Source organism: Silurus meridionalis, chromosome 15 (assembly GCF_014805685.1).
Source record: "Silurus meridionalis isolate SWU-2019-XX chromosome 15, ASM1480568v1, whole genome shotgun sequence".
Taxonomy (NCBI): domain Eukaryota; kingdom Metazoa; phylum Chordata; class Actinopteri; order Siluriformes; family Siluridae; genus Silurus; species Silurus meridionalis.
Window position 1 is genome coordinate 825,001 of NC_060898.1, and position 11,645 is coordinate 836,645.

At 40.1% G+C, this 11,645-nt stretch overlaps 3 protein-coding genes across 3 annotated transcripts in view; all 3 read right to left on the reverse strand.

Annotated features, from left to right (window-relative positions):
- The window catches only part of jak2a (Janus kinase 2a), a 20,525-nt gene extending 19,367 nt beyond the window's left edge, over positions 1–1,158 (reverse strand). The window contains exon 1 of the mRNA XM_046867750.1: positions 958–1,158. The gene's annotated coding sequence lies outside the window, so the exon portion shown is untranslated. The remainder of the gene's footprint in view (positions 1–957) is intronic.
- A 1,838-nt stretch (positions 1,159–2,996) lies between these two features.
- On the reverse strand, positions 2,997–7,918 carry stard4 (StAR-related lipid transfer (START) domain containing 4). Its single transcript, XM_046867933.1, has 6 exons — positions 7,794–7,918; positions 7,352–7,463; positions 5,727–5,776; positions 4,738–4,864; positions 4,513–4,627; positions 2,997–4,390 (listed from the first exon to the last, which is right to left on the reverse strand). Exons 2-6 carry the CDS (start codon positions 7,457–7,459, stop codon positions 4,152–4,154), a joined length of 639 nt encoding a protein of 212 aa, XP_046723889.1. The 5' UTR covers positions 7,460–7,463; positions 7,794–7,918; the 3' UTR covers positions 2,997–4,151.
- Positions 7,919–9,196: 1,278 nt separating this feature from the next.
- On the reverse strand, positions 9,197–11,625 carry dtwd2 (DTW domain containing 2). Its single transcript, XM_046867799.1, has 6 exons — positions 11,433–11,625; positions 10,765–10,855; positions 10,536–10,630; positions 10,272–10,464; positions 10,069–10,197; positions 9,197–9,988 (listed from the first exon to the last, which is right to left on the reverse strand). Exons 1-6 carry the CDS (start codon positions 11,588–11,590, stop codon positions 9,818–9,820), a joined length of 837 nt encoding a protein of 278 aa, XP_046723755.1. The 5' UTR covers positions 11,591–11,625; the 3' UTR covers positions 9,197–9,817.
- Positions 11,626–11,645: the final 20 nt, after the last annotated feature.

Consider the following 11,645-nt stretch of genomic DNA (forward strand, 5'->3'; position numbering starts at 1 on the left):
TATGCCCCGCCCACTCATCCACTTTCAGTAGAAATTCAAGTTCTACATCAGCTCTTTAATCGAGTCTAACTTTCAGTTCTCTGCTTTAATGAGTCTTAATATGTGATGATAAAATTATTTTGTATTTAATAATGATAATATTTTTTATTTTGTTTACAATGACAGGGAACGAAACCCGGAGGAATCAGTGTTTATAACGCCTGATTTCGAGGATTTCAGTTGTTATTACCTTTTTTTTTTTTCACAAACACACACTCCGAGTCCTTCTTACAATTTATATCAGTTTAGATCAATAAATTCCTTTATAAATATTCAGGTTTATTTGTAGTAAATGTTTTTAATATTTATTTATTATTTATTGAACATATTTGTTAATATCTTGCATCAAAAATAAATGCTGTATTTCATTAAATTCAGTCAAATCAATTCATTATTAATTGATTGATTAATTTATTGCCAGCAACGCGTTATAAGTAGACATTAATTAAAACAATTAAATACTGTAGTATTACATTATTATCAGTCTGGTTTAATATTGCATCGTTTTGGAATAATAATAATAATAATAATAATGACAATAATTATAACAACAACAACAACAATAATAATAATGTTATAAATATGTACCCAAACTTCCAGTGACAAACTACAAAAGCGTCAAATCCCAAATAACGCCTCAAGGTTGACGTAGTGCACTAGATAGGGTGTGACTGACGCTGTGTTCTCACCCTAAGTAGTGCACTTATATACCAAGCAGAACGCGATTTGGGTTGCGGCCCAGTTATTAGTCAGTTCCTATTCCAGGAAGCACTTTAACCACTAATTTCCCGAATGGGTTAAAAATAAACGTGCAAACAGCAATATAAAGTGTTAAAATTATTACGTTTCATAATGTTACATTTGTTAATAACTAAAATAGATGCTACAGAAATTCTCGTGTAACTTGACTGTACTTACAACAAGATGGTTGTGTTCAGGATCGAACTTTTAGTTTATGGGGAAAATTCCTCCAATCCTGAAAGTTATCGGTGAACTGAATCCATGTCTGCTGTGGGGTTTGGGGGGTTTATCGCTGCTCAGAGATGTTTAACTGTTAGCGCGTTAGCTCCCGCTAGCTGCTGCTTAAATCCCATCTATAACGCGTTATTTATTTCCCATCCGAACTGAACTGCAAGATCCTCAAGCTGCTATTGGCTGCGGTTACATGACTGACACATCAACTATCCAATCAAAAAAGCGAATGTTAGTCTGCCCTACTAACCAATCAAAACGCAGGAGGCGGGGTTTTGTAAAAATAATAATAATAATGTAATAATTAAAAAGAATAGTAATAAAATCCACAGTAATAAACGCTTTCCAGTTCAGGGATTATTAAATGTATTCTTTGCTGATTATTTGTTGATCGAAAAATATGTTTATTTAAATAAAAAATGGGAACCACAGTTTATTATTTTTCGGCCAATAATACAACTATTATATTAATTATTAAATATATTACATTAAAATAGATTTTCAGAAACTTTTTACACAAAACCAAACAAATCGAAACATTTTCTTGTGTGTTTTTGCTTCTTTTTTTTCCAGACCTCGACGACACTAAAACAAAAAAGTGAATGGCTCCATCTACTGGCCAAAGAGGTGTAAAATATAAAACAAACAAACAAACAAAGAAATAATTAAGTAATAATAATAATAATAATAATAATAATAATAATAATAATAATAATAATAATAATAATTATTATTATTGTTTTTTTTATTTTCAGAAAATAAAACATTAAATCCCCATCAAGATCCCAAACTGTACATACATTTCAATTTGACCATTAAAATGTTAATTTCAATCAAAACAAAATAAAACACAGAAATATGTTTCAGGGTTTTAAAAACATTTGGATTTAACTGGATGGATGGATTTAACTAAGCAAATAGTTTAGAGCCTCCCATTGGATAATTACTGCATGGATGATTATGTTTCAGCTGAAAACTTTATATCACATCACACTGCACATAAATACTTTAAGGACAATCACCAAATCACTTTAATTTGTGCTTACAATATCTGCCACACTCATTCATGTATATATGTATATATATATATATATATATATATATATATATATATATATATATATATATATATATATATATATATATATATATATATATATATAATTTTTTTATTATTATTTTTTCCTTGCCACAGTTGCTCATCAGGGACAAACTTACTTACAATGAACATATTTACATTTAATCACCACATTATCTGTGTAAAGCTGCTTTGAGATAATGTTCATTGTTAAAAGCGCTATACAAATAAAAATTAATCGAATTGAATTGAATATATTTTATATAGTTACATTATATTAAATATATGTTGCACCATCATGCCTGGTGCCCACTGTACGAGCCTGTGGGGGCAGTGCTGTGATCTGGGGATGCTGCAGTTGGTCAGGTCTGGGTTCAGAATGAGGTCAGGTGACCACCTGAATATACTGAATGACCAGCTTATTCCATCATTTAATTTTTTTTCTTCTCTGGTGGCACGTGCAAATTCCAAGATGACAAAGCCAGGATTCTTCAGGCTCAACTTGTGAAAGAGTGCTGCAGGAGCATGAGATCATTTTCACACATGGATTAAACACCACAGAGTCCAGACCTTAACGCCATTGAGAATCTTTGGGATGTGCTGGAGGAGACTTTGTGCAGCGCTCAGACTCTCCATCATCAGTATAAGATCTTAGTGAACAATTACTGCAACTCTGGACGAGAATAAATGTTGTGACACTGCAGAAGTTTATCGAAAAGATGCCACGGCAAATGCGTGCGAACGAAATACTGTATAATAAACACATTCATGAACATCAATGTTTCTAACAGATTTAAAAAATAAAAATAAAAAATAGCTCATGTGTAGATACCTGTCATGCAGGAAACACTGAATAAAATCAGTGCATTAATAGTGAGATATGATGGAAAAGAGCAGGAACACACACTGTTTTCACACACACAGTTTTAATAATAATAATAATAATAACAACAATAATAATCATCATCATCATAAACAGAGAGCAGAGCCTTTGTTTCATAAAATATCACATTTCCCTTCATCTAATTCACAACAAATTACAAAAATTCTTCACGATATTAAAATATAAAAAAACCTACCACAGAACAGTAAATATTGGCACCACACATACAAAAATCTGGTGAAAATGAAGAGCATCAGATTTATTTGATATGAACAAGTGATTTTTGTCCTTTAGACAAAATCTATATGTAGCGTTTTCTGAATATCAGCACCAAAACCCTACATTTATAATCAGACATAAAATATCTCCTGAGATCTTGTGCGCAAAACATTTTCAAGTAACGTGATAAATGATTTTTACTCACGTGCATCATGCTTTTTATGTACATATGAAAACATAAATGACCTGAAATATGGGTTTCTTTATGCACACAAACTGGATTTACACTCATACACTAGTGCTAATGTGACATCAGAAACGGATAGAAGTTTAGAAAAAAACTGCTTTATGCTTAAAAATGCTTTGATGTAGGGCCGGGGCGATATATCGCTTTCTGATCGTGTGTGACAGAACAATCTGAAGTAGATGATTTTTCACCCTATAAATTAAAGATCAACCTATTAATTGGTTTTGTCGATTAATTGGCACGGATAGTTGATCTAGCGGCCTCTAGAGGCGAATCACTGACACTGCGTGCAGTTTTTACAGGTGAGTGAGTGCGCTGCAAGGAGAGCGCTATATTTATTATTTATAATTTATTAATTATATTCATATTTATTCCATTTGGCATATTTTCATAATTCAATATTGGGGGTTTTTTTACATAAAGTTCAGTAATATTTTACATGGAGTGTTATTTTTGTTTGCGTTTTATTCATTTTAAAAACTATCAGTTGATTAATCGGTTAATGGAAAGAACGATCCAACCAAGATATCGTTATCAGTAAAATCCATCGGTCGACCTCTAGACTATATCACTTTATATCAAACTGTTTGTCTGTCTGTTGGCTGGTTATCTATCTATCTATCTATCTATCTATCTATCTATCTATCTATCTATCTATCTATCTATCTATCTATCTATCTATCTATCTATCTATTTATCAATCTAAAACACGGCTAGGTTGTGAGGGCTTTACTGAGGTCAGAGTAGAAGTTAATGAGCGAAGTTGCCATGGCGATGTCTACGGCAGACTGCGGGATTTTGCCCCTGAGGTCGGTCTGGATATAACCATTGAGCAGACTGCAGGGGGCGCTGTCATCCTTAGCACCATCAACAGGAACACAGAACCAACCGCATGGGTGATTATAACCTCTGACACAGCTCTGCTCCTGCTGCTCACACTCCACACTCACACCTACACACACACACACACACACACACACACACACACACACCAGCCAATTGGAGAAAAGGGGCGTGTCAGTTACATGATCAGTGTGGTTGCAGGTCCAGTGTTGAAGCGTAAACGCGTCTCACCGCAGGACAGGAGGCCACTCTGATACTCAGTGGTGTAGGAGAAATCTACAAACTCTCGAGGAGCGATGATGTTCCACAGCTGTCCTGCAGTGGTATAGCGCATCACACAGCACGCCTGCAACACACACACACACACACACACACACACACACACACACACTCATCTTGCAGTAGTTCTATATCACTCAGAGATGTGAATCTCTGCTGTAAATGATTTTTTTCTACCTTGTCCAGAGTCTCTACGATGTCCATGGAGGTCATCAGACTGTCCCACTGTAACCGGTATGGACCAGGGCGAATGTAGTCCATGATCCTGCACGGCTCCTCCGTCACCAATCCCTCAACCTTATACCTGCACACAAAGTGTGTGTTTATCGAGCAAATAATCCCGTTTACATTATTATTATAATAATTAGTGGCAAATACCACAAACAAAAAAAACCTGATTGATAGTGTAGTGGGCGGGGATTGATTGTGTAGGTGTAGTGGGTGGGGATTGATAGTGTAGTGGGCGGGGATTGATGGTGTAGGTGTAGTGGGTGGGGATTGATAGTGTAGTGGGCGGGGATTGATGGTGTAGTGGGCAGGTATTGATAGTGTAGTAAGCGGGGATTGATTGTGTAGGTGTAGTGGGCGGGATTGATTGTGTAGTGGGCGGGATTGATGGTGTAGTGGGCGGGATTAATGGTGTAGTGGGCGAGATTGATGGTGTAGTGGGCGATTGATGGTGTAGTGGGCGGATTGATGGTGTAGTGGGCGGGATTGATGGTGTCGTGGGCGGGGATTGATGGTGTAGTGGGCGCGGATTGATGGTGTAGTGGGCGGGGATTGATGGTGTAGTGGGCGGGGATTGATGGTGTAGTGGGCGGGGATTGATGGTGTAGTGGGCGGGGATCGACACTTGAGAGGGTGAGGATCGGTTGTTTCGTAGGCAGGGTGGATTTTGTATTGGTGAGGATCAATAGTGTAAATTATGGAGGGATATTACGGACAATATTCAAAAGAAATTGCAAATTGTATTTACGATCAAACTGTAATAAAAGATTTGTAATTGTGTTTAGATTATATCACAATTTATGCGTCCACATATGGAAAATGCAACTGCAAATACAATGGCCCGTTAGTATAGTTAGTAAATTCGATGTTGTTGTGGGGAGAATTTAAAGGGTTGTGGGTGGAGTCTACACTGTTGGTGGAGGGTCAGAAGAACTCACAGGAAGCCGCTGAACTCCAATGAAGGTTTCCTCCAAACAGTGACATCTTTCTGTGGAGGAAAACATACATAGTCATTTATTTATAAATTAACTATAACTTTTTTTGCACATTTTCTGACATTTTTAGGACAGAAGTTTCTCTGGAACTTTTATGTTTCATTAAATTAAAAAAGAGAAGGAAAAAGGCAAAAAAAATAAGAGTCTTCTACATCTTCCTTCTTCTTCTTTTGGCTTCTACCATTAGGGGGCGCCACAGCGGATCATCCGTCTCCATACCCCTCTGTTCCCCCTGCTCCATAAACTTTCCCTTTCACTCTCACAGATACTCTTCTATCACAAATCACTCTTGCTATCACTCTTCTCCACCCACTCCACCCTGCCTGCACTCTTTTCTTCACTTCTCTAACACAGTCTCCATTACTTTGCACTGTTGACTCCAGGTACCTGAACTCCTGCACCTTCTCCACCTCTTCTCCCTGCAACCGCACCCCTCCACTGCCCTCCCTCTCATTCACACACATGTACTCTGTCTTACTCCTACTGACTTTCATTCCCCTTCTCTCCAGCGTGTACCTCCACCTCTCCAGGATCTTCTCCACCTGCTCACTACTCTCACCACAAATCACAATATCATCCACAAACATCATAGTCCACTGAGACTCCTGTCTGACCTCATCTTTCAACCTGTCCATCACCACTGCAAACAGGAAAGGATTCAGAGCCAATCCTTGATGCAGTCCAACCTTCACCTTGAACCAGACTGTTGTTCCTACTGCACACTTCACTGCTGTCACACTGTCCTCATACATGTCCTGCACCACCCTCACATACTTCTCTGTCACACCAGACTTCCTCATACAATACCACAACTTCTCTCTCCACCCTGTCGTACGCTTTCTCTAAATCCACAAACACACAATGTAACTTCTTCTTACCTTCTCTATACTTCTCCATCAACATTCTCAAAGCAAATAATGCGTCTGTGGTGCTCTTCCTCGGCATGAAACCATACTGCTGCTCACAGATGGTCACCTCTTCTCTCAGCCTGGCTCTTTCCCATAACTTCATGGTGTGACTGATCAACTTAATTCCCCTGTAGTTACTGCAGGTCTGCACATCTCCCTTATTCTTAAAGATCAGTACCAGCACACTTCTTCTCCATTCCTCAGGCATCTCCTCACCTTCCAGAATTCTGTCAAACAATCTGGTTAAAAACTCCACTTCATCTCTCCTAAACATCTCCATGCTTCTATGTATGTCATCTGGTCCAACCGACTTTCCATCTTCATCCTCTTAATCTCTACTCTCACTTCCTCCTTACTAATCCTATCTACATCCTGCTTCACATCTCCACACCATCCAACCTTCTCTCTCTCTGAGAGTAGGAAATATAATGATCTATAGAATTAGCTATATATTTACAGCTGCTATAACATAAGTGAGAACAGGAACTGTCTCGTCTCTGACTGAACAGATCAAACGTTTTATTCCTTCTTTAATCCGAAAATCACTGCAAAGAAGAATAAAGATGCGGTGACGTGGGGCGACAGAAATCCAGAAAAAAACATACAAATCAGGAAAATCGACACGTCAAATGGTGTAAATATTCTTCTTCTTCTACAAACCGATTTCTTTGCCACACTCCACTCCTTCTCCTCCAGATGATGGTAAGATATCAGAGTGTTCTCCAGTCGTGTCCTCAGCTCAGAGACGTCCGGCAGACTGCCCATCATAATCCTGAGAAGAAAAAAAACCGTTTCAGTGAAGATAAATAAAGAACAGAGGAACACACAGGAACATCCTGACCTTCACCCTGGACTTTCCTCCTGCTTATGTAATGCTGTAATCTCATATTAAATATCAATTTCATTATATTATCTTCATAAACACACCTGAAACATTCACTTCACTCCATTTCAGCACATGATGGAGGAGTTTCATGAGTTCAGAATAAATTAAAAGCAGAAAAAACACTAAATCAGTCATTATTTAAATGATCCAAATGAATCGTTTGTATGAATCAAATCCGAGCGATAAACAAACGAATCCGAATTAATATTCACTTACAGACTTTTATTCCGGATAATCCTGAAAAATCCTCTTTCATTCCTTTCCGTTTTATATCGTAAAAAACAACTAAACACGAATTAATCACAGAACGATTCCTCATTTTTTCGTCAGTTGATCCAAAGACCAATCAGAATTTAAAGTCCCGCCCACCAAAGCACGTCCTTGTTGCTGATTCGCTCGTCGTAACGTATGTTATAACAATGTAAAAGCTGATTGGTCAAAAGATTCCTCGGATGGTTTTTGATAACCGGAACAAACTGCAACACCGCGTCTGTCCACAAGAGGGAGAAAGAAACGAGGAGCTATCCGTTATTCTGAGCAACACTGAGAATACTAATATCTAAATTTGTAAAAAATAAATAAAAAAAACAAGTAAATAAATCTCAAATTGTTCAAAAAACTCAGTTATTTTTATTATCATTATTACAGATGCAGTATTGCTGTGAGAATGTTGATGGAGAAGTATAGACAAGGTCAGAAGAAGTTACATTGTGTGGTTGTGGATTTAGAGAAAGCGTATGACAGGGTGGAGAGAGAAGTTGTCTTATTGTATGAGGAAGTCTGGAGTTTTAGAAGTATGTGAGGGTGGTGCAGGACATGTATGAGGACAGTGTGACAGCAGTGAAGTGTGCAGTAGGAACAACAGACTGGTTCAAGGTGGAGGTTGGACTGCATCAAGGATCGGCTCTGAGCCCTTTCCAGTTTGCAGTGATGATGGACAGGTTGAAGGACGAGGTCAGACAGGAGTCTCCATGGACTATGATGTTTGTGGATGATATTGTGATTTGTGGTGAGAGTAGGGAGCAGGTGGAGAAGATCATGGAGAGGTGGAGGTACACGCTGGAGAGAAGGGGAATGAAAGCCAGTAGGAGTAACACAGAGTACATGTGTGTGAATGAGAGGAAGGGCAGTGGAGGAGTACAGTTGCAGGGAGAAGAGGTGGAGGAGTTCAGGTACCTGGGGTCAACAGTGCAGGAGGTGGAGCTGGAGGTAGCAGAGCTGAAGATGTTGAGATGTTCGTTGGGAGTGACGACGATGGACAGGATTAGAAATGAGTTTATTAGAGGGACAGCGCATGTGAGACGTTTTGGAGACAAGGTGAGGGAGGTGAGATTGAGATGGTTTGGACATGTGCAGAGGAGGGACATGGGGTATATCAGTAGTAGAAAGCTGAGGATGGAGACACCAGGAAGGAGGAAAAGAGGAAGAACAAGGAGGAGGTGTATGGATGTGGTGAGGGAAGACATGCAGGTAGTTGGGGTGAAAGAGGCAGATGTAGAGGACAGGGGGGTATGGAGACGGATGATGCGCTGTGGAGACTCCTAATGGGAGCAGCTGAAAGAAAAAAGTAATGTGTGTGTGTGTATTTTTGTAAACCATCATCGACAAAACAACTCAAATCTTTATAAAATAATTTATTCGAGGAAAATTCACTATAACGATGTTAAATTCTACACAAAAACGTGTCTGTAAGACGGCAGCAGTGGAGAAGAATCCAGAAGCAGCAGACTGAGTGAGATTAAGAGCAGCTGGTGTCAGAACTGAGAACATACTCTTCAGGAAAAGATTGAACCTTCATACAGACAGAACTCACTGATACATCACTGATCTCCTTCACTGCTGCAGGAAAACACTACGATGAGGCAGCAGTGAAATCCGATCTCAGTGATCAGAGGTACTGAAATCCTTCAGTGGACCTTCTGCAGCATTTTACTTCAAATGCAAATGTTTCCAGCAGTTCAGGATGTAGTTTAGTGTTCCAGCAGTAAACCAATGTTCCTCAACATCTCACAAACAAAACAAAAAAAACAACGCAAGTAAACGTCCTGGATCCGGCAGGTTGTACTGGGTTGTAATCGAACAGATGGATGTCTTAGCTGTAGTCAGACAGTCTGATGTGCAGTAGTCTCACTGTCCGACATCCTGGACGTGTTGTAGTCGTATTGTCCGATATTGCAGATTAAAATTCGGACGTCACAGTCAAATCTGGCCGTTATCAGACAGTCTGATTTCCTGTCTTGTCACACGTCCTGGTTGGTGATGAGTTTCTGCATCCTCTTGATCTTGCGCTTGTTTTTGGGCAGCGGTTTGTCGTACAGGCCGCTCTTCAGCAGGTGTTCTTTGCTGTGATGGACCTGAGCACCGTGCTGCAGCTGGAACGAACACAGAGCTCGCAGAGGCCTCAGGAGAACCTGAGGAACACAGGAAGCAGAACCTCAAGGATTTGTTGAGAACATGCTGATCCTTCAGCTGCGTTTTATTCCCCACCCACCTCCTGGATGGCCTGGTTCTTCTCCATGATCGACAGAGTGACAGCAGCACACTCGAGTGTGGACAGGCACATGTTGGTGGGCTGAGTGCGGATCACGTACTGACTGGAGGGGGCGCTGTTTAACTGCACCTACAAAACACGCACGAACTCCGTTAATAACAAAACAACGTCCGATACACAGGCGTGGTGTGAGGAGGCCGTACCTGTTTGGGTAAGTGGAGCAGGGTGTTTCTGAGGAACATGTCCTTGGCTTGACTCCACGTCCCGTCTATAATGACGACGTTGTGGGGAGTCGTGGCGAAGTCCACGTCCATGTCCTCCAGGTTCACGGCGTCTGAGCCGGGATATAGGACCAGCGTGTGTGCGTCCCTGCACACGGCCGCTAACTCAGCGTGTCTGAGAGAAGGCGGAGTTTCAGGATTAATTTGCATCGTAACGACAGAGAGGAAGAGCATGAGAAGACGTACCTTTCTTCACTGAAGCGTCTCCCTATCAGGACATTACACTTGCCTTTAGGTAAGCAAGCGGCCAGCAGGGGGACGGTACGCAGCACTCGGCTCTCCTAAAGGGGCGGGGCAACATGAAACAGGTGCGATACCAAATAAACCAAAAGAACGGTTTTGAGTTTAATAAGAGGGGGGAAAAAAAACATGGGCGTAAATAAATCAGTGGATTGTGACGGAGAAAAGCCCTGACCTCTGCAGGATGCTGAACAATGTACAGGCAGGTGGAGACGTCCAGAGGCTCGGGGGGGAGAAACGGACACAGACACACCTTCGCCGGACGACTAGGAACAAAAAACATCTCATTTTTAAGTGGTTAAAGCTTTCAACGTCTGATCATGAGTTCAAATCTCAGCACCACCAAACTACCACTGCTGGGGCCCTGAGCAAGGCCCTTAACACTCAACTGCTCAACATGACAAATGTAAGTCACTCTGGATAAAGCAGTCTAGCAAAATGCCACTGCCTGTATTACCCAAATAGAGTCTAACAAATGTAGACTATTTAATGAAAATTTTCCATTAATTCAATTATTTAGTCAATTTAATTTGTTCCAATTTAATTAGTTATTCAAATTAAATCAATATAATAAGTGTATTGCATTCATTTGATTTATTCTATTTTTATAGATTGTATTTATTTAACCTGTTATCCAAATGTTTTTTTTAATGTAAACTGTTAAAGTCCAACAAAAATTGTCGTTTTTTTATTTTTACAGCATCTGAAAAAGCTCTACGCCTCTTCTGCAGCCTTGGGGTTCAGTGATTAAACACACACACCTGGACTCAGGTGACTGTGCCATGCTAGTCAATGAGCTAGCTAGCCTCAGAGCTAACAATATTAAAATAAGAAGGCGCTCACCAGCATCGTGAACAGGTCGGTCTCCTCTCACTCACTTCTACAGGCAGCTCGGATAAATCCCCAAAACCCTGCGGTTCTTCCTCCTGCGCCAAAACGTCACCCGAAACCGGAGCGCAGGAGTCTGTTACAGCACCGGGAGAAGACGGACACCCAGACATGGCTCACAAACCGGAAATGGCGACATTTCAGAGCTGTTTTCCGGTTGTCTGTTTT

What these genes read in the sequence shown, in the direction of transcription:
- stard4 (XM_046867933.1), bottom strand. Translation starts at nt 7,459, where the DNA reads ATGATGGGCAGTCTGCCGGACGTCTCTGAGCTGAGGACACGACTGGAG. An exon ending in GGAGTGTGGCAAAGAAATCG is followed by an intron (nt 5,777 to 7,351) that starts GTTTGTAGAAGA and finishes TTTCCTCCACAG; the next exon opens with AAAGATGTCACTGTTTGGAG. An exon ending in GAGTGGCCTCCTGTCCTGCG is followed by an intron (nt 4,391 to 4,512) that starts GTGAGACGCGTT and finishes GTGTGTGTGTAG; the next exon opens with GTGTGAGTGTGGAGTGTGAG.
- dtwd2 (XM_046867799.1), bottom strand. Translation starts at nt 11,590, where the DNA reads ATGTCTGGGTGTCCGTCTTCTCCCGGTGCTGTAACAGACTCCTGCGCT. An exon ending in AGACGCTTCAGTGAAGAAAG is followed by an intron (nt 10,465 to 10,535) that starts GTACGTCTTCTC and finishes GCCTTCTCTCAG; the next exon opens with ACACGCTGAGTTAGCGGCCG. An exon ending in TGCTCCACTTACCCAAACAG is followed by an intron (nt 10,198 to 10,271) that starts GTACGGCCTCCT and finishes CGTGTTTTGTAG; the next exon opens with GTGCAGTTAAACAGCGCCCC.